The sequence below is a fragment of the Sander lucioperca genome, chromosome 9, assembly GCF_008315115.2.
Source record: "Sander lucioperca isolate FBNREF2018 chromosome 9, SLUC_FBN_1.2, whole genome shotgun sequence".
Lineage (NCBI taxonomy): Eukaryota > Metazoa > Chordata > Actinopteri > Perciformes > Percidae > Sander > Sander lucioperca.
In genome coordinates this window covers 24230968-24257708 of record NC_050181.1, presented here as the reverse complement: position 1 = coordinate 24257708, position 26741 = coordinate 24230968, and the positions used below count along the sequence as shown (strand labels likewise).

The window sequence follows — 26741 nt, the reverse complement described above, 5'->3', positions numbered from 1 at the left end:
TATTTCTTTCATTTACAGTTGTTTTGGGATGGTGTTTTAAAATTCAGGTATTTTGAATTTATGATGTTTAGTTTTTTTTAATTGGGTTACAGACCCAGGATTAAGAATGGACTGTAGGTAAACATTCATCACCACAACATGTAAAAAGATAGTAATAATCACAGCTTCCTCTCTACCATCCCTTATTTATGTTTAGTTCATTTCAGTTTTAAAAAACGTCTTCCTATGCATAATATCGTTGCCTTTCAGAATTTAGGCTGTACATCAGGATTTATTGCTGTGTTTGACACATATAATGTTAATATTTACAGTCTATGGTTTTGACACTGTGTTTTTTACCTGCTTTCAGAAAGTGATTTAGGTGGATGGGATTCAGTGCCATTTTTTTCTTCTTAAGTAATGTAATTTTAGATGGACGGCTGTTGGAGAATGGAAGTGCACAAATATAGGCTGGCCTTTGTTTTCATCATACACATCCATCCCTCGGAAACCCGGGCCCCGTTGGCATAGCGCCTCAATTTCCCAGACTACATTGCTTCTTGCCACATCCGCCATATTGCCTTCGCCTAAACGCGCTGACTGGATCCGCTCGTACCCACAACTGAAAATGTAAGTACAGAAGCAATCATAATTATATGTAAGCTAGGAATATATCGTTTTAATGTATGTATTTGTGTATCAATGGCTGTTCGCATACGAGTTTGCAACTGTTTAAGCGTAGGAAATACGGTTAAAAGAAAGCATATAGCTCACCTGAAGGGATTGGTGCGTCGGCTCTTTCTCTGTTGTTGTTTTTCCCTCTGTCACAGCGACAAAACATTTACGACTTTCTCGCAATAATTTCACGTTAGATATTAGCTTTTTGTATCATTAACGGTAATGTTTAAATTAACATTACACGAATAATTTCGCACGCCCGTGCAGTCTTTGTCTACTGTCGGCTACATACGTGCTATACCTTAAGCTTATTTTGCCTCTAGTGTTAGCGTTGCGAAGAATAGCTAGCTTCTCTGGGAGCTAGTTAGCATTAGCCGAGTCACAGATTGTATATGAAATCTGTGCGCGGGGTTTAACTGCGACTGATATAATGAACTGAATGAAATGTCAATGTATAACGTTAGCTACTCCATGTGTTGCGCTAGCTAGCTAGCAAAACTAACTAACGGTACGACTACTAACAACCGTAGAGAACATGCATCTACCGCTAGTCAGTAGCTAGTTATAACACATATGGTTTTGTTTATTGACATGAATTGCTGATTTTGGTTACGTTAACGTTACAAAGAATATATACGCTAACGTCAAGACGTCACAACGCTCATGTATGTTTTTTTTTTCTTGACATTTTAAGCTTATTTGAAAAGAAACATCAGTTTGCCCTCCAAAATTGTATTAAATATGGACCACCCACACTTTTCCCTCTTGTTTGTCACATGTATACAGCATGGCCACACAACTACAGCAATCTGAGAGTAGATTTGAAATTTTGGTTATTCAGGTGTCTTGGTTTATCTAAATTTGTGTTTTCTAAATGCTATCATGTAGGAATGTAGCACATGCAACATGTAACGCATAGCTCATCAGGCCCAATACCTATTTCGGGTTTCCCCTGGTTGACTTGGAGATATTTTGGTCATACATTCCAGCTATGCACCACCCAAAGGTCACATTGACAAAGAGGCGAAAACAATTATTTTAATAGTCAATTGAACTAAATTGAGATATTTAGATTACTCAAGACAGACGCTAGTCCTATTTGTCCTCACTCTGGCTGCGTTATTTGGAAAATTCACTTCTTCTCTAGCTCTTCCTTGGTCGATTGAAACCCAAGAATTCAATTTACTCCTGCTGAAGAAAAATAAAAATTTTGTTGCAGGGATTTCACATTGAGGTGTATAAAGCTGTAAATCCTAAGTTTTTAATCATAAACATGTTTCTATTAAATTCACAGCGTAATGTCTTTAATACAGGTTAACACAATTCCCCTTTTGATGTCTTTCAAATACTGCTGTTTCTTGGCATTTCTTTACTTTTAGAAATTAACTCAAATACCCTATAGGTGATAGACACAATAACAGAAATAGATGTGTAATGTAATCCAGTGTAATAGTAATACATTTAACAGAGACCCAACATATTTGAGTAGCTAGCCAGATGGGAAAGTAGCCCCCTAATAAATGTTGGTAGCTGCAGGAACATTTCCTCTGGTGATGTCATTTTTCTTTTTTCACAATTAATAAACAAATGTGTGTTTATAAAAGAATGACAATTGCAATAGAATGATATTTAATGCAATGTAGGGGTGGGTGATATGGCAAATATCAGGCAGGAAGATGATCCATGATGATCTTATCACGATTATTTTTCACATTGGTTTTTTAAGATGGTTTTGCAAGTTACTGAACATTGCAACCAAACTAATTTCCCTATTTAAAAACAGCATTTTTAACCGAATATTCTCTGGTCTAGCTCAGCTAAAAACACAGAACGGTCAGAACATTAGCGTGTCATTCCATACCGAGCCTGCTTATAACCGGTAGGTTACCGTCAACGTTATCTTTACTTCATCTGTCTCTTCTCTGCTCTGCGTGTGTTGCGCAGCCCTAGTTTAGGCTACGGCGATGGGTGGGCGCAAAATAAACCGCGGCCTGCAGCAAAAGTTGAGACAAATTTAAACTTTTGGAGAAACGCAAACCCGAGGTCACTCTGCGGTGGCCTGGTCATATAATCGGCGATCAGACTTGTTGGTCTGTTTATGAGACGGTGTGAGCGTCCCGTACGGTAACCGGTAAACCTCACTGTCTCTGTGGCTGCCACAAGAACGTTTTAAATGTGTCCTGCGACAACAAAGCACAGTCGCTCTTGTCTCTTTCTCCGTGAAAGGAAGCTGCCTGTGCGCTCGGAAATGTCGAGATCTGAAGGAAAACGATAGTCTTCTAGTGCTACATTGGGGGTTTAAAAAGCAACAGGACGTCACACAAATGCGCCATTTAAGCGACACTCCCACTGCCGCACAACCCTGCAGCGAATCGCCGTACCAATTGATCGAGTGTGACTGAACGTCCCAGACTCTGGCAGCTTAAAGTAGAGAGAGAGAGGGTTTATTACGTTTGGGGAGATTTAGCTGCAGAGCTAATCATTAAGCAGCTGCGTTGCACCGTTGTATGCAGGGAAACACTGGAGCCATAGAATTGCAAATGATAGAATGTGCACCGATACCACAAACGATCTCGCTATAAAGGCAGGTCGTGGAGACGTTTTGTCTCATGTCGTCATATCGCACACCCCTAATGCAAGGATTACATCGAGGGTAATTACCTACTGTCGTCAGCTGTAGAAATGGATTGAATTGTTACACCAGGCTGTGCTATTCTTTGTCTTTTTCATGGAAGACATGCTGGATACATTGTCATGCAAGCTCCTGTATTGTTCAGTGCTAATTCCCTAATCTTCTTGCCCTTTTGAAATGCACAAGGCAAAGCAAATTAATTGAATATTATCTACGGTATAAGCGACGACTGAAGTAAAAATTAGAAAAAAATGTTTTGGTAGAGAAGCGCTTATTTTCAACCCCAAATTCCCACTTATAATCGACACCAGAGGTAATCATTACATCCTAGATTTCCATGAAAATCTTAATTTTGTTTTTGTTTGTTTCAGTGTTGCAGTGATGACTCAGGCAGTTCAGACCAACGGGGTTCAACCCCTCAGTAAGACCTGGGAACTGAGTCTGTATGAGCTACAGAGAACTCCACAGGTAACAATTCATAGTATATCATTTCCTTCACATAAGTGTCTCATTTCGCTTTTTTATCAATGAACAGGGTTTATCCTGGCTCAGTTTGGGCCTTTGGGGGGGGAGGGGGGGACATACATTAAGCGGGGGGGGTCTGTGGGTCCTCCCCCCGGAAATCTTTAGTGTCAAACACTTCATTTCCTGCATTCTGATTTTATGCAGCAATTTATGGTGGAAACGTCTTTTATTTAAATGAAGGGAAATACAAAGTTCAGGAGGCAGGTGACAATTCAAAATATAAAAATATGATGGACTATAATGCAGTAAAGGGGGCTTTCACATCAGGGACCTGGGCCCGGATCCGAGTACACTTGACCCCAAAGTCCAGTTTGTTTGATCAGTGTGAGCACTGTGTATTTAAAGGACAATTCCGGCGCAAAATGATCCTAGGGGTTAATAACACATGTGTACCGAGTCGACCGTTCTCTGGGATATGTTTTCATGCTAATCCAATGTGACCAGTTTTAGTGCTAACTGCTAATTAGCTTAATGAAGCTAGTCGTCGGGGCAGAGGGTAAAGTAAAAAAGAAATCTGTATTTCTACACCACTAACAAGGCTCAAAATAGCACCACACTTCCACGGTAGCATAATGAGGGTCCCTACATGTAAACCGAAGCAGTGAGAACTTTGTAAGTGTACAGACAGTTTATTAAAAATATAGTTTATAAAGACAGTACCATTCGGTATACAGGTAGGCGCCATCTTGGGAAAACAATCATGACCAGTCGAACGACAAACGCCGTGCTTGAGCTATGTTACTGGTTACACGTCGTTCGACTCATCATGCTACCGCCGAAGTGTGGTGCTATTTTGAGCCTTGTTAGTGGTATAGAAATAGCGATTTCTTTTTACTTCCGCATGCCCCGACGACTAGCTTCATTAAGCTAATTAGCGGTTTGCGATAAAACTGGTCACATTGGATTAGCATGAAAACATGTCCCAGAGAACGGTCGACTCGGTACCCATATGTTACTAACCCCTAGGTTCATTTTGCGCCAGAATTGTCCTTTAACCTGGGCACGGTTGGTCTATGTCCACTTGAAAAGGTGGTCTCAATTTTTTTAATCGGTTATGAAACAATTTAATACTGATGCCACGATATCAGACCCAGATCCGCTTCCATCCACCTTCGACCTGCAGTCGGAGCTCCAATGGGAGGCTGAGAGCTCCGCGCCCGACAGCCGCTGCTCCTCCTCCGGCCAGGAGCAGAGCTTAATCTAGCTGGACGGTAAAACTGAGATCCCATTAGTGCTAGCTTCACAGTGGAGCATTCAGGTCCAGTCAAAACAATGACGATGAGCTGGCTCATCAGCACCAGCCGCATGAGTGAAATATAGCGGGCTGTGGATGGGCCGGCTAAAACCTCTTTGGGGGCGCCAAAAATTCATCTACGCAGGAAAAACCCTGCATATACCTAAAGCACATAATCATTTCATGTCAGTTGTTGGTATAAATATCCCTGCAACACAGTAAGGAAGATCTTAAGCTCCTTTATGCTCCTGAAAATAGAACACTGAGGTGTGCAATATCTTAAATGATGACTCTTCAGTTACTCTGGTTATAAGATTTTTAGGACTTTACATAAAAAACACCAACAGAGCTGTATCAGTCTTGTACTACTCCACAAATCTTTGTATCTTTGTGTGTACTAACCTTCATCTCGATCTGTTTTCGTACTGGCACAGGAGGCAATAACAGATGGACTGGAAATAGCAGTGTCGCCCAGGTCCCTGCACAGTGAACTCATGTGTCCTATCTGCCTGGACATGTTGAAGAACACAATGACAACCAAAGAATGTCTGCATCGCTTCTGCGCTGATTGTATCATCACAGCTTTAAGATCCGGGTAAGTTTGACCATGCAGTAGAAACCAGAAGAGCCTTCTTGGTCCCCTGTAATGGCTTTCAGGTTTCTCATTATCTTATCCATATTCAGTAACTTGAATGAGTAGTGGCGAACTCTGAGGGAAGGGAGAGTGTCAGACAAGGTCTCCACAGTCAGACAAGGTCTCCACAGTCAGACAAGGTCTCCAAGGTCTCCACAGTCAGGGTGTTTTCAGCCCTGTAGTTTGTTTGCTTTGGTCCGAATCAGTTGGTGAGTTTGTAAACTTGGAGCGATTTGCCCTCGGTCATTTTGGTTTCACACCTGGAAAAATCCAAGCGTACCAAAATGCGCCATTACAAATCACGCAGGAACGTCCACTCCTCTTATTGGTCGGATGTGTCTGGGGGCGGGAGCAAGAAAGTAAATACAGGAAGAAGGTCCTGTGTTCTGGACTAGTGCATATTTCTTGCATCTCCGTGGTCACACCAGCTCATTTCATTAAAATGATCAGACATTGTTTCGCGGGAGACGTTACTACGTCTGCTCTGGTCACCGAGACTTTGCTCTACTGCACGGTGTCTCCAATTTTAGCGGCAGCTGGTTTGACCACGGAGATGCGAGTGACGGACGGCAAGCTTGACCGCTGTCTATTTCTGTGATAGAAACACTGCAAGCTGCTACAGTTTGCTGCTCTGCTGCATCGCAGATTGTAAACACACCTGACTACAGGAGACATTAGCTCAGACTTGCGGAGTACATATAGTTGGTGCGGTTCGAGTACGGATCACGTTCTCACCACAAACGAACCGCTCCAGAGTTGGATTGAAAGCGTACCGAGACCACCTCTTCAAGCAGGTCTTGGTACGCTTGTTTGGTCCGTTTTTGGTGCGCACCCGAGTGCGAATGCCGCGTTCTCACCTGCCCTGACGAACTGCACCAGCGGGACAAACAAACTCTAGTGCTATTCAACCGAACTAAACGAGGCAGGTGTGAAAGCGCCCTCAGACAAGAGAAATCTGGTCACTATTTTATTCGATCACTAGTGGTGGAAGCTAATGTCACTCAAAGTCTTAAGTTGGTGGTGATATACTGGAGCACAAACAAACAAAAATGACCTGTTTGATACTGCATTATCGTTTTAAAGGATAGGTTCACATTTTTTCATGTATCTCTTAAAATGGTCCGACTTGAACAATCACCATACAGTAAAGGAACAAAAAAATCTGATTTAAAAACTGAATTTGAATGTTTCAAAATGTCTGTCCTCCCTGTCTTTGCAGTAATAAAGAGTGTCCTACCTGTCGTAAGAAGCTGGTGTCCAAGAGGTCGTTGCGTCCAGACCCTAATTTTGATGCTCTGATTAGTAAGTAACTACAAGAAGGTTAAATTAGATCTAATCGCTACACAGAACAACCTGGATTAACTGAAAATTGTGAGTCAAAATGCTGTGTAAAAAAATATTCTCGCATTTAGTTTCTTATTATATATTAACTTATCCCATTTCAGGCAAGATTTATCCCAGCCGAGACGAGTACGAAGCCCACCAAGAGAGAGTGTTGGCTCGCATTAGCAAACACAACAACCAGCAAGCCCTGTCCCACAGCATAGAGGAGGGGCTGAAGATACAGGCTATGACCAGGTAAACCGTAACGTCAACCAACGATGCCAACGCAAACAAAAAAACTCTGTCTACTCTAATAAATTGAATTTGCATTTGTTTCTGTCAGACTGCAGCGCGGTAAGAGACACACGGTGGAGAATGGTAGCGGAGCTGAGGACAATGGAGACTCCTCCCACTGTAGCAACGCTTCTGTCCACAGCAACCAGGTACGTTGCTATCTATGATGTTTAACACATCGTAACACTATGAATGCGTTTTGTGTAGGGCTGAACGATTAATTGCATTTGCGATAATATTGCGATATGTTAAAACGCGATTTCCTAATCGCAAAGGCTGCGATGTGGTCACATGACTCGCGAGAGCAAATCAGTCTGCACTCCGCAGAGAAAGCATCAACTAGCACGCTAACGCTACGCCGTACCTTGAGCTGATTTCTGTCATTCAAACAACTCTGAGTTGTAGTTTAAAACTTTTACAGCCATTTTAATAAAATGAAGGGTTTTATTCGGGCTTGAGTCTATACATGCAGTTAATGGATACAGGCACACAGAACTGAAGGCTCGGTTGGCAACTAGCTCTGATTAGCGGTTAGCTCCGGTTAGCGGTTAGCTCCGGTTAGCGGTTAGCTCCGTTATAAAGATATGGAGTGGAGGAGCTGCCACTGAGAGGGGTAACAACCAGACTGATAAATGACGTTCGGGGAGCTTTCACAGCAGCGTGGCCGCGGGGTTTCAACAGTTTTATTAGTACAGTTAATCCCACGGCAAGAACACCAGCAACTAGCTAACGTAACGATAGCCTCTCTGAGCAAGTGCACACGGCAGCAGGCAACTTCACGAGGGGGAGGGGCTGGAGGCAGCTCCTCTCTGTGCACTGTAAAAAAATACTTAGGGGCGTGGCTACACACCGACCTGTCAATCATGACAGAGGCTTACCATGACACTGTGTACATTCAAATAGACCTGAGCTTGTTTTGGGGTGTTGTCCATGTTGTTATCTTAAACTTAAACCCTCATCACTGTGTTTTCACTTCATCAAAGTTATTTGGAACACCTTGGTCGCCTAGAAATGTCTTGTTCTGTCAACCAAGCAAGCTAGCTAGCGCTAGCGTTAGCTGGTAGCTTAATGGAAAGTTTGCCGATTGTCAACCAGCTCTCTGTACTGCCGTACATGCTGACAAACGGCATCAGTCTCTGGAGATCCGCGTTTACCCGCCAGTAGAACTCTGCTGGATTACTCGCATCAGAAGGGTTGAAAATCTGCGACTTTCTCTCTTTATTCTTTTATTTATTTTACCTTTCGTTTATACATGTAATCTCATTGAGACACAGGGACTCATTCTCAAGAGACCTGTTTAGCATAGCGCAGCGCCATTGAAACCATACGCAACAGTGGCTTAGATGCATCATCCTCCCCAGCTGTGACTATAAGCATACTTGAATTAGGAATGAGACTGTGTTTAAAAGCATGCTTCTCTTCCTGGTGTGTTTGGATATTGTGGAAATACCACGTTTTTGAACTTTTTCCCCCAGGAGGCAGGTCCGAGCATTAAGCGCACCAAGACGAGCGATGACAGCGGCCTAGACATGGACAACGCTGCGGAGAATGGGGGCGGGGACTCTGTGATCGATGGTGGTGCCAGTGAAATAGAACTGGTGTTTAGGCCACATCCCACCCTGATGGAGAAGGATGACGGTCACAACAGGTAATGTCACACGCTTATACAGCTCGCAGTGTTTCCCACACAGAATTATTTGTGGCAGCTCCACCACATATTGATTGAACTGGTATTTTGGTCATGTTTAATGTTAGCTAGACCAAATGTGATAGCTAAAGTATAGTAGCTACATTTTAAAGTAAATGTTGGAATGTTTTTTTTTTTATTTATTTATTTTTTTTTGACAAATGTGCACAGAAAAGAGCCATTCTTCAGCTGTTGCGTATTGTAATTGCATGTTGTTTTGTCTGCACTTTTGTGAGATAAGTAAGAACCCTTCCAGCAACATATTTTAAAGCAAAGCACCTTAAAACAGCATTAGAGTCCATTAAAAATAAGTCTCGAGCACCTAATCACTACCATATGTGGTTGCTAAGTACTCATTAACTGTGCCTGTTCCCCCCCCCCCCCCCCCGCATGTTTGAATGTTTGTGTGTGCGTCTACAGTGTGGAGTTTGTCCCTCGCTACATTAAGACGTCCGGTAACGCTACAGTAGACCACCTGTCTAAATACCTGGCTGTCAGACTGGCTCTGGAGGAGCTGAGAAGAAACGCGGAGGCCAGTCCTGTTAACGTGGAGGCAGCTTCAGAGAAACAGTACACCATTTACATACCTACTGCTGGAAACCAGTTCACTGTGAGTGTACACACACCCTTCTCACCTTGGCCTAGCCAAGATATCACAGATACTGTATATATGTACCTGCATGTGAAAACAAAATGCTTTTGTCAAGTCCCTTCTGATTAGACCTGGGTATCACCAATGATTTCTAAAGAAACCATTTAAAAGGGGCATGTTAAAACTAAAACAGGGCGGTATGTTGCTCTTTAGAATCTTGACATGTAGACGCAAACAGAGGAAGTTGGGGAATATCAGGAAAGTATTTTAACTGTGAAAAAGTAAACTACAGAAGTTGTTTAGTGCATATGCCCTGCATTTGATTGATTTGATTCCCTCCAGTCTGCTTATCCTCTGAGAAAGAACAACTCTGCTGCTACAGAAGAATGTAACCACAAAGACTTAAAGGTGCTGTAAGCGATGTTGGGTGACGTCACTTCTTGTTGACGTTCGAAGTATTGTCAAACAAAACGGAGGCTATCTCGCCCCTCCCTCCTCCTCATCCCGTCCCTCCATTCCGTGCTTCCTGAAACAGTCATGAACGCGCATCGTGGAAGTAGCCTACGTGCTAACGCTGCTGCGGTGATGGCTCAACCAACTCCTTCTTGTTGTCTTGTTTTTTTACAGTGTGTTCAGGGGACAGGCAGCTAGCGGATAGTGAGGAGATGTTTGCTGTATGTGACAAAAAATGTAGCCTATAGAGGTGTGCAAAAAAAAATCGATTCACATTTGTATCGCGATTCAAGCTCTACCGATTCAAAATCGATTCATAGAATTCCAAAAATCGCAATCACATGGGAAAAGTAACTACATTTACATACTGTGAATCGTTTTTTTTAAGATTATGTTTTTGGGCATTTTCAGCCTTTATTTGGACAGGACAGCAGAAGACATGAAAGGGGAGAGAGAGGGGGGAATGACATGCAGCAAAGGGCCGCAGGTCGGAGTCAAACCCGGACCCGCTGCGTCGAAGAGTAAACCTCTATATATGGGCGCCCACTCTACCAACTGAGCTATCCGGGCGCCTGTGAATCGTTATCGAGAATCGTTTTTGAATCGAAAATCGATTTTTGAATCGAATCTTGAGCCTAAAAATCGACATCGAATCGTGACATTTTCTGAATCGTGCACCCCTAGTAGCCTAAAACAAACGTGTGACATCGCTTAGAGCACCTTTTTAAGGATAACATACTGGAGCAGTGGGAGAGGTTCATTAAAAAGGTAACCAGGGTCCGAGTTGGAAAGTCACACGGATGTTTCAACTGTTCACAGGTTCTGAATGGCTCCTTCTCCCTTGAGCTGGTCAGCGAAAAGTACTGGAAGGTGAACAAACCCATGGAGCTCTACTTTGCTCCTACTAAAGAACACAAGTAGGCACACATAAAAAACACACACATGCACATACACACACATAGATACACACACACACACACACACACACACTCACCAGTGGGAAGTAAACATATGGACTGTGATACACCTGCACACACAGAAACAAGAGGAGAAGAATGTGAGTGTCTGAAGGAGACGAGAGGGGTTGTTGAAACCCTCAAAAGGACTCTTGTAAAAAGAAAAACAACTTTTTGTTTTGTTTTATATTCTCTTTCGCTGTGTCTTTCTATATTTCTCTCTGTAGAAGGTAGCAGATCAGTACAGCAGCCAGCAGGTAAATTGAGGCGATTATGGGCTGTTGACAATATTTGTAGATTCTCTCCAACTCTTAAAAAAAAAACAAAAAAAAAAAAACAAACCAGGGTCACAGTCTAGCTCAGCAGTGTTTTCCAAGTAAAACCATTGTATTATACTGTTATTTGTCTTCAGCAAAGGCTCCTCTGTGCTGATGGGATTTTGGTCTGTACCAGACAAAAGTTGACTGTGAGAGAAACGTAGGGGAGAATCTTTGGTTATCAAACCCTGGTCCCAGATCTCACTGGGACATGTCCGCCAATGGAGACCGAGACCACCTGTGTCAAATGTCTTACAGTATATGAAATTTAGGACCATATTGACAAAATGGAGCCGCGGCTCGGAAAAGGGCAAAATGTGATGCAGAATACGCAAGCCAATGGCAACTGCCCATACGCATATACCAGGCGGGTGTGGGCACTTTGAACTGCACTCAGCCATTTAACATGAATCTGACATGTATGGAAGCAAAGAAAAGCCATAAAAAAATGGAAGTTTAGAGTCAACTGAAGACTTGTTCACTACTGAATACTTCATGTTAAAGGTAAAATAGTCACTGAATTTGTAACATTGAAATATTTTACTTTGAGAGCCATGTATTTGAAATAGTTGGGTAGTCAGTAGTCGGGTGACTTGTCGCTCATGTGAAGTGATCAGACAGATCCAGGCTCCATTGATTATCCTTTGGTAGCCTGAATGTTTAAGTTAAACATTTTCATTGTCAATTTCCCAAATCCAATCTTAAGCAACTTAACGTTTAGAATTAACTTGAACTTTTGGATCTGAATCTTTAATATGTGTTTTGATGTGGACCTGTGTATCTGAAATAAAGTTGAATGGAATTTTCTGTCTGAATTCGTTGAACCCTAAAAAGTTTTTGGAATTGCACATAACATGAGTTACTTGACATTTTGAAAAAGGAAATTTAAACACATTCATTCAGACAGAGTCTGTAGTCATTCAATTCCATAATTAGGTTTCAGTTGATTATGAAAGTCAAATGATTATGGCTTTTCTTTGCTCCTAAACTGATATTGGACAGCATTACGCCGCCTTCCCACTGGCAGTTGAAATCGGATTCGAAACAACCGGAAGTCATTCATTTCCTATGGAGATTCGCAGACCGCATGCGAATGGAAATCATGTCAGTTGGTCATCGGTATGCGTTCAAATTCATCCAGATGAGCTGATTTCAAGTGCCAGTGGGAAGGCGGCGTTAGCCTGGGAAAACCCTGACGAACTTCCGGCAAATTTGAGATTTGCTCTGCAAGTCAGTCTGGCCAAGAGCCCATTCAAGCCCATTTCCAAATTTTTCCAAATGGAGGCACCAATCACAACCGTTGAGGGGGGCTTTACACGATGACTATAGCGCAGCGACAGCGAGCAGCTTTTTGTTTACATTCAACATGACGGCAGCAACCCATTGACGCCGCTGTCACTGCTACGTCACCCGGATCGTTGGTCTGATTGGTTGAAGGACTATCCAATTGCGCCCAGAGGCGTTTGAGCGGCGTCCGTTGGAAATGGACTGCGAATGAACCTTGCCCAGACCCACTTTCAGTTACAACTGAGAAGGGTCTGGTGTCAACCAGGCTAGGACAGCATAGAAATATTATTTCTATGTTGGACAGTCAACCAAGATTTCATTAGACCCATCTGGCACAGTGTGACACGCTCTGTAGTGTATAGGGGCCTTTGAGAAACCACCTGTAAGACCATATGTTGAATACTTCAAGGTAAAATGTGCGTTCACAATGACAAACTTGACAGGTTTGTCCAGCAGTGGGCAGTGCAAGCATCCAATAGTATCTATATAGTGATATGAAGCTACAAAGATTGCCTTTTTTTATTATTATTTGTTTTTGCCCGATCATTTTGTAAGTGTTCTCTAAAAGTTTTTTTTATTATTATTATTATTATTTTTTTTATTACTACATGTCTTTCAAATAAAACTAGAGAACAGTGAAGGTATGAATGGCTGCGATGTTTTTGTTAGAGAAGGCTACTGTGTGAAACGGAGTCACTGTAACGGGGAACAATGGGAGAGCTCCAGATGAATGGAGCTCTGGTCAGTCTCTGGCCGCCATGCCACCAGTGTGAACGCATGAGAACAATCCAGCTCCTCCACCACCCCCACCACCAGGGCTCGTCTTTCTGTTCGTATAATACAGCCGGGGGTTTAGTGTACAGCAGAAAAAAACCTCCTGTTGCTGTTGTCTTGATCTGTTGCCTGTAGGAAACAAGCTGTCCTCTTAATATATGTGGCTGCTCTCTATGGCTTGTGTTCTTTTATAAATGTCTTTTGTAACATGGAGAGGAAGGAGTGTGTTTAATTGGAGGTGGGTCGGGTTGGAAGGATATTTTCGCAGCACCATATGCAGTCGGACCATTAAAGTATTCCCAATCTTCTCCACTGTCTCCACAAACCTACTCCCTTCACTGTTCAATCCCCACTGACTCGCCGGTAGAGCTGCAACGATGAATCGATTAGTTGTCAACTTTGAAATTAATCGCCAACTATTTTGATAATCGATTAAAGTTCTAAGTTTAAAGTTCTCTGATTCCAGCTTCTTAACCCTTGTGTTGTCTTCAGGAAATATGTTTTTCTTTTTTGTTACTACCTAATTACCCATAAATAACACGGATGATTCCATACAACGCGCATCGCGAGTACGACAAAAAGATCAGATCTCTACTTTCATTGAATTTTGGGTGTTTTGTTCAAATTTTTTAGCGTTTGAAAAAAGAAATCGAAATGTTTCGAAACAGTATCCTGATTGAACGTTGACATATACCCTTCTGTGATTATCCTACCTTTATCATTAGTCTGAATAATTCATAGTTTCTGCTCTTTTGTCTCCAGGATTAGGTATAATTTCCTATAAATGAGGTTTATTGACCATGAATTACAAAAATAAGTGTAAAACTAGTAATAAGTTGGTGTTAGAGAGAAGACACACCAGCCCGATAATCGGGCGTCGGACCGTCTGGCGAGGTCCGTGACTCCAGTCTTTTTGGTGTGTCCAGTGCTGTCGGCCGTCCGAGGAGCCGTCGGCCTTCATTTGGGCCGACCCGACATGTTCAGTCGGGACTCACCCGGAAATGGGGAGCGGATGAGCCTCTCAAAATCTGACGAAAATCTTTTAAACTGACCTATGTCAATCTGAAATGAAGACAGATTCAGCAACTGCACGGCCTATTTCTCGCTTAAAATGTTTTCAGAAACACGTTTCGGTGAACTATTTTAGTACAATATGAGATCATATTCTGAACGAGACGCCATGACAGTCTGGCTGTGTATTTCCGGAGAAAAAAGAACCACATGACGCGTCCGTCCAATCAGCTGCCGGTTTTCATTTTCTGGGAAATAATCAGACTGTAAATGGAAACGATACAGAGCAGCGCCACCTGCTGCTATGGAGACGTATTACGTTTCGCGCACGCGCAGAGCGTACGCTCAAGTCGGCGTTGCCTCAGTGTGTTCTGAGGCATTTTTTTTGGACCTCGGGGACCCGACTGATCAGTCCGACTGGCTTTTCTTCCGACGGTCAGCCGTCTGGTTGGTGTGTCAGGGCCCTTAGTGGTGTTCATACATGGTAGTGAAAGGAAGTGTGAAACGGAGGGGGAGGGGGCAAAAACATTGAAAAACACGCCAAAAGGGTCGAAAAAAGAGAGAAACGTCAGAAAAAGTGAACATTTTCATTTTCATTTTGATCATAGTGGACGACAAGTGCATGGTCCAATGGGAGACAACACAAGGGTTAAATGTGAATATTTTCTAGTTCCTTCTCTCCTCTGTGACAGTAAAGTGAATATCTTTGAGTTGTGGACAGAACAAGACATTTGAGGACGTCATGTTGGGCTTTGGGAAACACTGATCAACATTTTTTTTTTTACTATTTTCTGACCTTTTTAAAGACCAAATAATTGTCAGATTAATCGATAATGAATAGAACCGTTCGTTGCAGCTCTACTCACCAGCGGATGGTGATTGACACAGGATCATAATGTCGCCCTCGCTTGTTAGATGTGAAGAATGCAGATACACTAATCATGAGTGACTGGATGAAGTGTGTTGGCACATCAGCATCTGAAATGAGGCTTTGGAAGCCCACATCAGGTGCTGAAGAATCCCTCAATACAGTCTTGTCTTGACATATGGACACCAAGGGCTGATTTTCACTGTTACAAAAAGTTTTTGGATGTTTAGTTCGGATTTGTTCCACGAAGAGCTGGAAATGTTTTCCTTTTCTTGTCAGTGATGTCACATGTTTGATATTTGGCAGTACGGTTCTAACGTAACTCATTTAGAGGCAGTGATGAAAAGAAACTAGCGTGACCTTATGATCAGAGCAGTTTTGTCACATTCCCGGATAATATTTCACTACATAAGCAGAGAAAAGAAAGAAGAATGCAGCCCACTTTATGATTTCACTGGATTCTCTTCAATTCAGGACAGTTCAGTCAATATTTGTGAGAATGTACTACAATTTCCTAAACCTAGAAACTACCACTACCCTTAATGCGAGGTCCTTGTTAACTTTTTGTGAAGCGTTCAACCACATCTAAATGGTCTTCATCGGTGGATGAGTTTTGTTCTTTTGTCTTATTAAAAAAAAAAAAAAAAAAAAAGTGGACTGTGAGTTATGATTATTTTGTCAAACTAGGGCTGGGCAATATATCGATATTATATCGATACCATGATATGAGACTAGATATCGTCTAAGATTTTGGATATCGTGATATGACCCAAGTCTTTTCCTGGTTTTAAAGGCTGCATTACAGTGAAGTGATGTACTTTTCTCAACTTACCAGACTGTTGTAGCTGTTCTATTATTTGCCTTTCCCCACTTAGACATTATGTCCACATACTGATGATTATTTATCTAAAATCTAAGTGTGAAGATATTTTGTTAAAGCACCAGTTGTCAACCCTAGAATATCGCCGCAATATCGATATCGAGGTATTTGGTCAAGAATATCATGATATCTGATTTGTCATACTACTATCACATAACTTCTACCTGTTAATGTGCCAACTCAACTAAGCCTGTTGATGAATTCAGTGTCAGTGTAGCTGACTCATTATGAGGGACCCCCACAAACTCAAGCGGTGCATCAGGTTTGTAGCTTTAGGAATCAGAAAGCGGAAAGTTCCACAAACTGAACTGCACAACTCAGTGAAAACAGCTTCACTTCCGTGTGTCTGATTATTAACTGTGTGTGTGTGTGTGTGTGTGTGTGGGTGGGGTGGCTGTATTTTGCATCTTTCTATTTGAACAATAAACCTGAATGTGTGTGTTTAACATGGAACATATGTTCTTATTGTTTAGTTTTATAAATCACAAATAAAGACTACTAGGGCCCCCGCTCCCTCTTGCTTTGGCCCGCCATGGCATTTGACATGCTGCTCATTCTTATTCTCTTATTTTGAAAGTGCTGTAAAATCCTAACTGTAATGACTACGAAAAGTACATTTTGTGCAGCTAAAAAGTAATTGTGTTGTCTTCCCGTTGACCATGCAACTTCTTGTACTTCCAGGTAAAAAAATTAAAATTATTTATAATTTTTTTTATGTTGCTGGCGATTTTTTTTCAAGATTTCCTTTTTTTTTGCACTTTCTTTTTCCACTACCACCAGATTCACCACTAACGTCAACTTATTACCGTTAGTTTTACACTTTTTTGGAATTCATAATCCGTAAACCTCATTTATAAGAAATTATACCTCATTTTTGAGTTCAAAAAACCTGAAATGATGAACTATTTTGACAAATAGTTACAATTTAGTGGATACTCCCAGACTGTCACAGTTTAGTCAGGATACTGCTTAGAAAGCGAGAGATTTCATAGTTTTTTCAAATGCTGTAAAAAATGCAATAAAACTCAAAATTCAATGAAAGTAGTGAACTGATCCTAAATTTGACCTGCGATGAGCGTTGTATGTAACCATCCGTGTTATTTTTGGGGCAATTTGGTTGAAAGAAACCCAAAATTCTGATGCGGAAAGTTTGAGAACGAGTCAAATTTGACCCGACAACAAGAGGAGGGTTAATCTGAGTTTTACGGCAACGTAAAGCACAGTGCTGGTAAAACTTCCCTATTAAGTTACATCCGTAAGTTTTATCTACAAAGAATTACGGTATTCTCCAACATCTACATTTATTTTTGGCCCGTGGCCTTTCATCCAGATACATTTTGGCCCTTCTTAGGTGGGGTCATTCGGACTCTTCACACTTTAAAAAAAGGATCACCTATTAGTATAAAAAGATTCAAATCTATATTTCCTTTGTCTCACTTCTACCTTTTTGTCACATTAAATGAAGAACAAACCACAATAGTTGGTAGCAGTTTAAGTTTGAACTTTTTTTTCCTAATCTGAACGTTGTTTTGGCCCCTAAACTTAACTGTTGTCGCCGCATGACATTCAACTTTTTATCAAAAATACTTCAGATCTGTCTGGTTCCCCCTCACTTAAGGATCTTAAAATATCCAGTACTTGGAAGTATTCATTTTGATAGGGAAGAAAAAAAAACAAGGCGATGGTCAGTTAGCCAAGACATCAGTCAAATACAAAATATGATGAAGCTCCCGTTCACGTTTAGCTTGCTTTTTTTTAATTTGCACGACTAAAACTCCTATAACGGCGTTTAGAGATGTGCAGTTCATGTTCTTGATCATGTTATTTAAACAAGATAACATTCAGCTAGGCTTGTTGTGTTCCTCATTTCTCAGCGTTGTTCATGTATAATGTCTAGTTTTAGAGCTGCATGGATTAATCGATTACTTGTCAACTATTAAATGAATCGCTATCAATATTTTAAAAAGCAATTCATCGGTTTGAGTCATTATTTAAGAAAAAAAAAATCTCTAAATTCTCTGATTCCAGCTTGTTAAATGTGAATATGTTCTAGTTTCTTCTCTCCTCTGTGACAGTAAATAAATTTATAGACCAAACAACTAATCGAGGAAATAATCGTTATACATGACAATATTAGCTAGCTGGTAGCTTGGGCATGACGTTTTCTTGTGGTCTTTAATAAATTATAGACATAAGCTTAAAGGTCCCATGGCATGAAAATGTCACTTTGAGTTTTTTTAACATTAATATGAGTTCCCCCAGCCTGCGTATGGTCCCCCAGTGGCTAGAAATGGTGATAGGTGTAAACCAAGCCCTGGGTATCCTGCTCTGCCTTTGAGAAAATGAAAGATCAGATGGGCCGATCTGGAATCTTCCCTTTATGACGTCATAAGGGGAAAGGTTACCTCCCCTTTCTCTGGTTTGCCCGCCCAGAGAATTTGGTCCTCCCATGAGAAAGAGACATCATGGCTTGCAAACAAGCAAAGTGGCAGTTGGTCAAGGCCACACCCCCCCCTCTTCTCCTCAATAGCATTTAAAGCTACAGACACAGAAATGGCACATCCTAAGGAAAGCTCATTGTGGGACTGGCTCTAGTGGCTGTAATTCTGCACCAAGGCTGAAGAGACTTCAGATACAGTATTAGGGGACCGCTAAGGTCTATATAAAAGAGACTTCAGATACAGTATTAGGGGACCACTAAGGTCTATATAAAAGAGACTTCAGATACAGTATTAGGGGACCACTAAGGTCTATATAAAAGAGACTTCAGATACAGTATTAGGGGACCACTAAGGTCTATATAAAAGAGACTTCAGATACAGTATTAGAGGACCACTAAGGTCTATATAAAAGAGACTTCAGATACAGTATTAGGGGACCACTAAGGCCTATATAAAAGAGACTTCAGATACAGTATTAGAGGACCACTAAGGTCTATATAAAAGAGACTTCAGATACAGTATTAGGGGACCACTAAGGTCTATATAAAAGACTTCAGATACAGTATTAGGGGACCACTAAAGCCGTTATAAAAGCATCCAAAAGCAGCATGTCATAGGACCTTTAAAGTGAATGGGAAAATAAGGAAATGTTGCATTTGTTGCATGAATTAAACAGAAACACTTATTAGAGCCTTGGCTTTAGTACTTTATTTTGTTGCTTCTTTCAGATATATATATAAAAAAAAAAAATGTACGCAGTATAACATGAAAGTCAGGCTACACACAACAATGTGGTGTAAGTAGAAAAAAAAAAAAGTCAATAATCAAAGAAGTTCACAAAGTTAGAATGATGAAAAAAAAGCACTCCAGTCCCAGCATGCACTGGGCAAAAGGCAGGGAAAACACCCTGGACAGGTCAACCAGTCTCTGGCAGTCCGTCCAGGAGCAAACTTTTCCATTTCCTCAACCTGGATGACTCAGAGAGAAAGAGAGGACGAGGACAGAAGGAGAGTAGAGGAGGAGGAGGAGCGCTGAGGCATCGGAGCAGCAGGGAGGCAGTTTGGAAAAAAAGAGCGTAGAGCTGCTTTGGAGAGAATGTGTCCGAGTGAAGCGTCTGAAATGTGTCTGTTCTCTCTTGGTGGTGCACACACAAACACACACAGAGACAGTTTAAGGTGCCAGCACCTGTCTGTCTGTCTGTCTGTCTGTCTGCCAGCACTTCTAAATTCCAGAGGTGTGATTGAAAATAGTGAATGCAGAAGAAGAAAAAAACAGAGGAAAGAAGAGCGGAGGGCACTCAGCTTCAGTATAAAAATAAACAGGAATCATGTCCAAAAAACAGGAAGCCCTAGTGATCTTGTGTTTGGCCAGATTACTGTCTAATGCCGGTTTTGCAGAAAGAATTTCCGCGAGGATCAGACTGTCTTCCTGGCAGTCAGGACTCTGACAATAGAGCCCACTCCTCCCACCGCCAGAGCCTGTGGACACACACACACACACACACACACACACACACACACACACACACACACACACACACACACACACACACAAAGGCTGATATCAGTTGTAGTGTAGTGCAGTGTAGAGCTGCAAAGATTCCTTGATTAGTTGTCAACTATTCACCAACTGTTTATGAAAACAAACTAAATATATTTGAGTTGTGGATAGGGTTGGGTATCGTTTGGATTTTTACGATTCAACAGATACTTTTAAAAACGATTCCGATTCCTAAACCGATTCTTGAAAAAAGTAAAAAAAAAAATGACATCAAAGAAAGGCTTTTAGTTTGTTCCGGTGAGCCCAGAGGGAAAATATGGCATTTTAAAAGTAGCCTACATTTACGGTAGCTAGCTAACGGTAGACTACAGAGAAAGGGTGATATTTTTACGTCCGTTTCGCAGCGACAGAGGGAAAATATTTCAGTCGACACATCAAGTGGAACCGAAATGAGGAACCGGAATTTGTGTTCTAATCCGGTCCAGTTCCTACCGGTTGCGTAGGAACTGGGTTTCGGTACCCAACCCTAGTTGTGGACTAAACAAGACATTTGAGGACGTTGTCTTGGGCTTTGGGAAACACTGATCCACAGTTTTCACCATTTTCTGGCACTCCATAGACCAAACAATCGATTGATCGAGAAAACATTTGACAGATCAATCGACAAATGAAATAATAGTTAGTTGCAGCCCTAGTCAGAGAGTTTTACTAGGCAAAAAAATTAATGAACATTTCAGGGGTGAACACCTTCATTTCCCCTTCCAAATAAGTGGTTTAGACGACCAGAGTTACCCTGGATTTGTCTAAAGTAGGGATGCACCGAATCCAGATTTTTGGGGTTTCGGCCGAATAACGAATCCACTGGTTAAGATTCTGCCGAATCCGAAACCGAATACCAAATCCTCCTCCCATCCTCAGTCCATTAACACAGTAAACACATTAATGTATGTAATGTACCTGAAGTTGCTGCAGTTTGACTGCTGTCTGTAGATTCCTTCATGTACAACTCGTATTCTTTTGGATGTTTCATACCAAATGTTGTAACAGCGGTGATGTTGTGTATAGTTTAGGGTCCTCGCCACCACCAGACTAATCGGCATTGCTTATTGAACAAGTATCTGGACTTGAATGGCCTTCTTTTGACTGAAAGTACTGCCAAACTACACTTTATCTGCTCACGAGTTCCATTTTCACTTTCTCACAGCCTACTGCATCGAACGCTCCACCTACGTAAACACCTTCTCGTAATCAACGCCGCCGTCATTACGTCGACCAGCGTAGCGCGCGGAGTGCAAGCGTAGGGTTCGGTTTGGTGGAAAAAAATTCTAAGGTTCGGCAGAAACCGAACCCCGTCAAAAAGCCCAATATTCGGCCGAAGCTCCGGTTAATGTATGTGTAACACCTGACAGATTTCTTTGTTGCACGGTAGTAATGTCACCAAATGAAATCAGGATTTTCACAATCTTTCCTTATGACACTTCCCCAACTAGAACAATTTCTTGCTTTTCATTTTTTTTGGAATTTTTAGGACCCTTGTTTGTATAATTAATGACTAACCGCGTACCTTTTCATGCCACTGCAGCAGCACGGCGCTGCTGTTGTCCGACGGGGTTTCGAAGCCTCTGTAGATGTATTTCATCAGCAGGTCCACTCCAGCTTTGTCCAGCGAGCCCACGGCCTTCTCTATGTCGCCGCTCTTAAAACTGCTCAGCACTTTGACCACCAGCTGCTCGGCTCGCTCCTACCAACACAAGCAAACAAACACACACTATACATTTATATTTTATAGTAACTTAGTGACATGTATTTATTTACCTGCTTTGCACTTTTACTGATGCTTTGCGCTGAAAGGACTGCATTCAATTTCATTGTACATGTACAATGACAATAAAGACTATTACGCACACCCGCGCGGTCACGCACCCTGCGAGGAGGGTCAGGACTCAAAGTGGAGAGGCACTTTCTCCATCATCACATTCTGAGATTGTTATTGCACTTAGTCAATAACGTTACATACCTTGGCGACCTGGTTCTTGGTGTTGATTGGAGGATTCTTTAGCACTGCTTGGAGAGCTGCATTCATGTTCCCCTTACAAAACAAGTCAAGGACTACACACTTCCAGTGACAGAGATACACGTACATCATATTACTCTACCGAATGAATCTAAAGAAATGAGAGAAAGAGTTTTCTACACAGTACGCTGCCACCACATCATCCTCCTTTGGTCTCTGAAGAATAACTAAAAGGAAAACACTGAGGGAATAGATCAAAAAATGCAGGCTAAAACGTGAACAGGAGCTTCGTCATATTTTGCATTTGACTGATGTCTTGGCTAACTGAGCATCGCCTTGTTGTTGTTTTTTTCTTCCCTGTTAAAATGAATACTTCCAAGTACTGGACATTTTCAGATCCTCAAGTTGAGGGGGAACCAGACAGATCTGAAGTATTTTCATCTGTAAAATAGAAGCCTCCTTGACTTGTGTTTGAGCTCCGTTGCTGTTTTCATTTGTGTGTCCCTTCCCACATATGCTTTTATTGTGTTCCAAGTATTGAGTTTTTTTAACCAGCTTGAAAATACGGCAGAACAATATTTCTGTTTCACGAAAAAAGTATGTTGAAAAAATAACGCTGTAATAATAATAATAGTAATGCCTCATTGTGGTATACAGTAGGTTATACAAAGTGTTTGATTTACCAGAGAGATGCTTGTATCTTTGCTCCCGTCCCCTAAAAAGTCTTAAAGTGCCCATATTATGAAAAAAATCACTTTTTCTGGGATTTGGGGTGTTCTTTTGTGTCTCTGGTGCTTCCACACACATACAAACTTTGAAAAAAATCCATCCATGCTGTTTAGAGTGAGATACGGTTTCTGAATGTGTCCTGCCTTCAGTCTCTGGGTGAGCTGTTAAAAATCAGCACAGCTTGTGACGTCACAAGCCGAAACGAGCAGGCTAACCGCAACCATTAGCTCGTAGCGTTAGCATGCTAACGCTAGCATGCTACCTCGTTCTCAATAGCAAAGCACTGCTACAACACACACAAGTTCACCATAATCTACAAAAGAACTACTTACATGCGCCCTCATTTAGAAGTCTCCCAGCTAATCCTGTCTTGTAACTGACCGAAGTTGTAGAAACAGCCTTTCTTTTACTGTCTATGGAGCTAGCTAGCTGACATGATCTACATCTGAGCTACTGGGCATGTGCAGTGCAATCAAAGATAGTACAGAAGAAGAAGAAGAAGAAAAGAGGTCTCACTCTGTAGCTAAAACAGAGACCAGCTGAAAAGAGGATCTGCAGCAGTGAGATAGAGCACTGCAGTACAACAAAAATATGGTGTTTTTTGAAAATTAAACCATGTAAACCTATTCTGGTACAACCTTAAAATACAATTATGAACCTGAAAATTAGCATAATATGGGTGCTTTAAACTTTGTCTGCACATTTATATCTCTCTCTCTCTCTCTCACACACACACACACACACACACACACACACACACACACACACACACAGTGCGTTTTACTATCTTTGTGGGGACCCACAAAGATGACAATGCATTCCCTAGCCCCTTACCCTAACTTTAACCATCACAACTAAATGCCTAACCTTAACCCTTACCCTCACCCTAACCATAACCTAATTCTAACCCTAATCCTAAAACCAAGTCTTAACCCTCAAACAGCCCTTTAACCTTGTGGGGTCCAGCATTTTGGCCCCACAAAGCTGTCCGGACCCCACAAGTATACTGTATTCCTGGTTTTGGGACCCCACGAATATAGTTAAACAAGAACACACACACACACACACACACACAAAATCAAAAATAAAGTCTGGTTAAAACAATAAAGTTACCAAAATACCAATAAAAACAACTTTAAAAACAAAAAAAACACTAAAGTTACATATATCAACTCATTTTTACTGACAACTAGTGAAGCGACCACACCCGGTGAAATGACACCCGGAAACGCTGCTATGACAACTTAACGGTTGTTCTTTTTAATTACTCAACGTTGTCCCATTAACTGCCAAATAAATGTCCCCCATGTCTCATAACATGACTATAATTTAAAATAATTTGAATGAGAGTATAAATATTACCTTCAATCCATATTTTGCCCTTCTTTTAGCCCTCCAATCCATTGTAACGCCTCAGGTCAATAGGACAGAAAAGTGTTAAGGTGTTGTGGGCTAGCTCGTCCCCCTGTCTGAAGAGACTTACCGTTTTTAAGGAACGTTAACTTAACGTTACTTGAAGTTAAAGGATATTGTCTGAGTAAAGAGTCTACTTCTGCATCGTCCGGACCAGCCTGGTTCTCTCCTCCTTCTTCCTCGTCCACAAACTTATTCTCGTCGTATTCATCAACGTCTACTTTTCTAAACCGGTCGGAAAGTGCATTTTTAGACATTTTGGACACGATAGTAAAGATTGTTCAACGCAAAGCGGGTGTTATTACGGACAGCAGATACTAGCAACTGTGCTGTCCAGTAGTCAGTTTTCCACCAGCGCTACCACTTCCTCACTTCTTCACTTCCTCTTCTTTTACCTCTTTGGTAATATTGGTGGTGCGCAGCTTCATTACCGCCACCCAAAGGACTGGAGAATTGTGAATTTAAAGTGTGAATGCTGAGGCCGGGTTAGCTCAGTTGGTAGAGCAAGCGCATATAGCTAGAGGTGTGTGCCTCAACGCTGAAGGTCTAAAGTTCGAGTCCGACCTGGACAATATCCTGCATGTCTTTCCCCTCTCTCTCTCTCTCTCTCTCTCTCCCCTTTCATATCTAGCTGTCCTTTCCATTAAAGGTTGAAATGCCCAAAACAATTCGTTAAAGTATGGTTATCCGATTCTTCCGTACGACTTTCCGTCGCCTACTACTTCTGCATACTTTCAGTTATAAAAACCATTCAAATATCAAAATGTTGAGCTCTTTTGGAGTTTGTATGTTCTTCCAGACTTTCTTTGACATACTATACTATGACTATTTTTATGACTTTTCTTTTACATACTATGCCATCAATTTTTTAGAATTCAAAATATATTTGGTGGCATGAAAGCTCAGTGGTTATAGCACAGCTCCTGGCACCAGCAAATAAACACTGCGGACTATGACCTTTGGTTTGATCCCCAGTCCGGGCTGGACCTTTTTGTGTAGAGTTTACATGTTCTTTTAGACTTTCTTTGACATTTACTATGACTTTTTTATTACTTTTTTTCGATATACTATACTACCTCTTTTGCGATATACTATAGGCTACTATTACATTTTTATTACTTTTTTTCAACATACTATACTATGACTTTTTTTCAACATACTATGCTATGATTGTTTTCAAAATACCATAATTGGTTGTTTGGTGGCTCAATGGTTAGCACAGCTCCAACTAGCACCAGCAAATAGTCACTGCAGACTCTTAACCTTTGCTCGATCCCCAGTCTGGACCTTTTTGTGTGGAGTTTGCATGTTCTTCCAGACATTCTTTGACATACTATTGCTTTTTATATTACTTTTTTTTTGACATACTATGCTATGACCTTTTTCGACATGCTATACTATGAGTACTACTTGCTTACTTTTTTGACTTACTATGTTATGACGTTTTTTTGACATACTATGACTTTTTTTTTTTTTTACATACTATACTGTGACTTTTTTATTACTTTTTTCGACATGCCATACTATGACTTTTTTTTTCGTTTTGTCGAATACTATACCATGACTTTTTTTTTTTTACATACTATACTATGAATTTTTCATGACTTTTGTCTACATGCTATACTATGACTTTTTTCGAGATACTGTACAATGACTATTTCATGACTTTTTTCGAGATACTATACTATGAATTGTTTCGACATGCTATACTATGACTTTTTCCGACATCCTGTACTATGACTATTTCATGACTTTTTTCAAGATCTTATATTATGACTTTTTTCGACATGCTATACTATGACTTTTTTAAACTTTTTTCAACGTACTATACTAAAACTTTTTGGACTTTTTTCGACCTACTATACTAGGACTTTTTTCGACATGATTGTACTATGACTATTTCATGACTTTTTTCAAGACACTATACTTTTACGAGTCATAAAAAACTCATAGTACATTTATGTTGAAACAAGTTTAAAAAAGTCATAGTATAGCATGTCAAAAAAAGTCATAGTACAGCATCTTGAAAAAAGTCATGAAATAGTCATAGTATACTACGACTTTTTTTCGATATACTATACAACCTTTTTTATGACTTATTTTTCATGTACTATACTATGACTTTTTTCGACATACTATATACTATGACTTTTTTTTGTTTTTTCGAATACTATACCATGACTTTTTTTATGGCTTTTTTTCCAACATGCTATACTATGACTCTTTTAAACTTGCTATACAATGATTTTTTTTTTTACTTTTTTCAACATGCTATACTATGTTGACTTTTTTCGAGATACTGTACTATGAATTTTTTCGACATATTATACTATGAATGTTTCATGACTTTTTTCGACATGCTGTACTATGACTATTTCATGACTTTTTTCAAGATAATATACTTTTATGAGTCATAAAAAAACTCAGTATAGTATGCCGAAAAGTTTAAAAAAAAGTCATAGTATAGCATGTCGAAAAGTCATAAAATAGGCATAGTATAGTATGATTTTAAGACTTTTT

The 26741-nt window shown here is 40.8% G+C and overlaps 2 protein-coding genes and 1 long non-coding RNA gene across 4 annotated transcripts; 2 read left to right on the top strand and 1 right to left on the bottom strand.

Annotated features, from left to right (window-relative positions):
• Positions 1 to 439: 439 nt before the first annotated feature.
• Positions 440 to 10989, top strand: rnf2 (ring finger protein 2). 2 transcript variants are annotated; one of them, XM_031291042.2, is made up of 9 exons: positions 440 to 609; positions 3661 to 3757; positions 5477 to 5643; positions 6902 to 6984; positions 7128 to 7260; positions 7349 to 7448; positions 8775 to 8947; positions 9407 to 9596; positions 10851 to 10989. In XM_031291042.2, the coding sequence occupies exons 2-9, from the start codon at positions 3671 to 3673 to the stop codon at positions 10950 to 10952; spliced, it is 1035 nt and encodes a 344-aa protein (XP_031146902.1). In that variant the 5' UTR covers positions 440 to 609; positions 3661 to 3670; the 3' UTR covers positions 10953 to 10989. The 2 variants fall into 2 exon arrangements, with proteins under 2 accessions (XP_031146902.1, XP_031146903.1); XM_031291043.2 differs by having other exon boundaries at positions 442 to 609; positions 5483 to 5643.
• A 7253-nt stretch (positions 10990 to 18242) lies between these two features.
• On the top strand, positions 18243 to 19426 carry LOC116043991. The gene is made up of 2 exons (XR_004103584.2): positions 18243 to 18327; positions 19194 to 19426. It is a non-coding gene; the product is annotated as an uncharacterized LOC116043991 (long non-coding RNA).
• Positions 19262 to 24616, bottom strand: LOC116043988 (actin-related protein 2/3 complex subunit 5-like). Its single transcript, XM_031291045.2, has 4 exons — positions 24339 to 24616; positions 22083 to 22155; positions 21630 to 21806; positions 19262 to 20043 (listed from the first exon to the last, which is right to left on the bottom strand). Exons 1-4 carry the CDS (start codon positions 24476 to 24478, stop codon positions 19981 to 19983), a joined length of 453 nt encoding a protein of 150 aa, XP_031146905.1. The 5' UTR covers positions 24479 to 24616; the 3' UTR covers positions 19262 to 19980.
• Positions 24617 to 26741: the final 2125 nt, after the last annotated feature.

Excerpts from the sequence above, each read along its gene's own strand:
- rnf2 (XM_031291042.2), top strand. The coding sequence starts at position 3,671 with ATGACTCAGGCAGTTCAGACCAACGGGGTTCAACCCCTCAGTAAGACC. Across the intron at positions 3,758-5,476 it reads AGCTACAGAGAACTCCACAG|GCACAGGAGGCAATAACAGA; the intron begins GTAACAATTCAT and ends GTTTTCGTACTG. Across the intron at positions 7,449-8,774 it reads CTTCTGTCCACAGCAACCAG|GAGGCAGGTCCGAGCATTAA; the intron begins GTACGTTGCTAT and ends TTTTTCCCCCAG.
- LOC116043988 (XM_031291045.2), bottom strand. The coding sequence starts at position 24,478 with ATGTCTAAAAATGCACTTTCCGACCGGTTTAGAAAAGTAGACGTTGAT. Across the intron at positions 22,156-24,338 it reads GTAGACTCTTTACTCAGACA|GGGGAACATGAATGCAGCTC; the intron begins ATATCCTTTAAC and ends CTTGTTTTGTAA. Across the intron at positions 21,807-22,082 it reads CCAAGAACCAGGTCGCCAAG|GAGCGAGCCGAGCAGCTGGT; the intron begins GTATGTAACGTT and ends TTGTGTTGGTAG.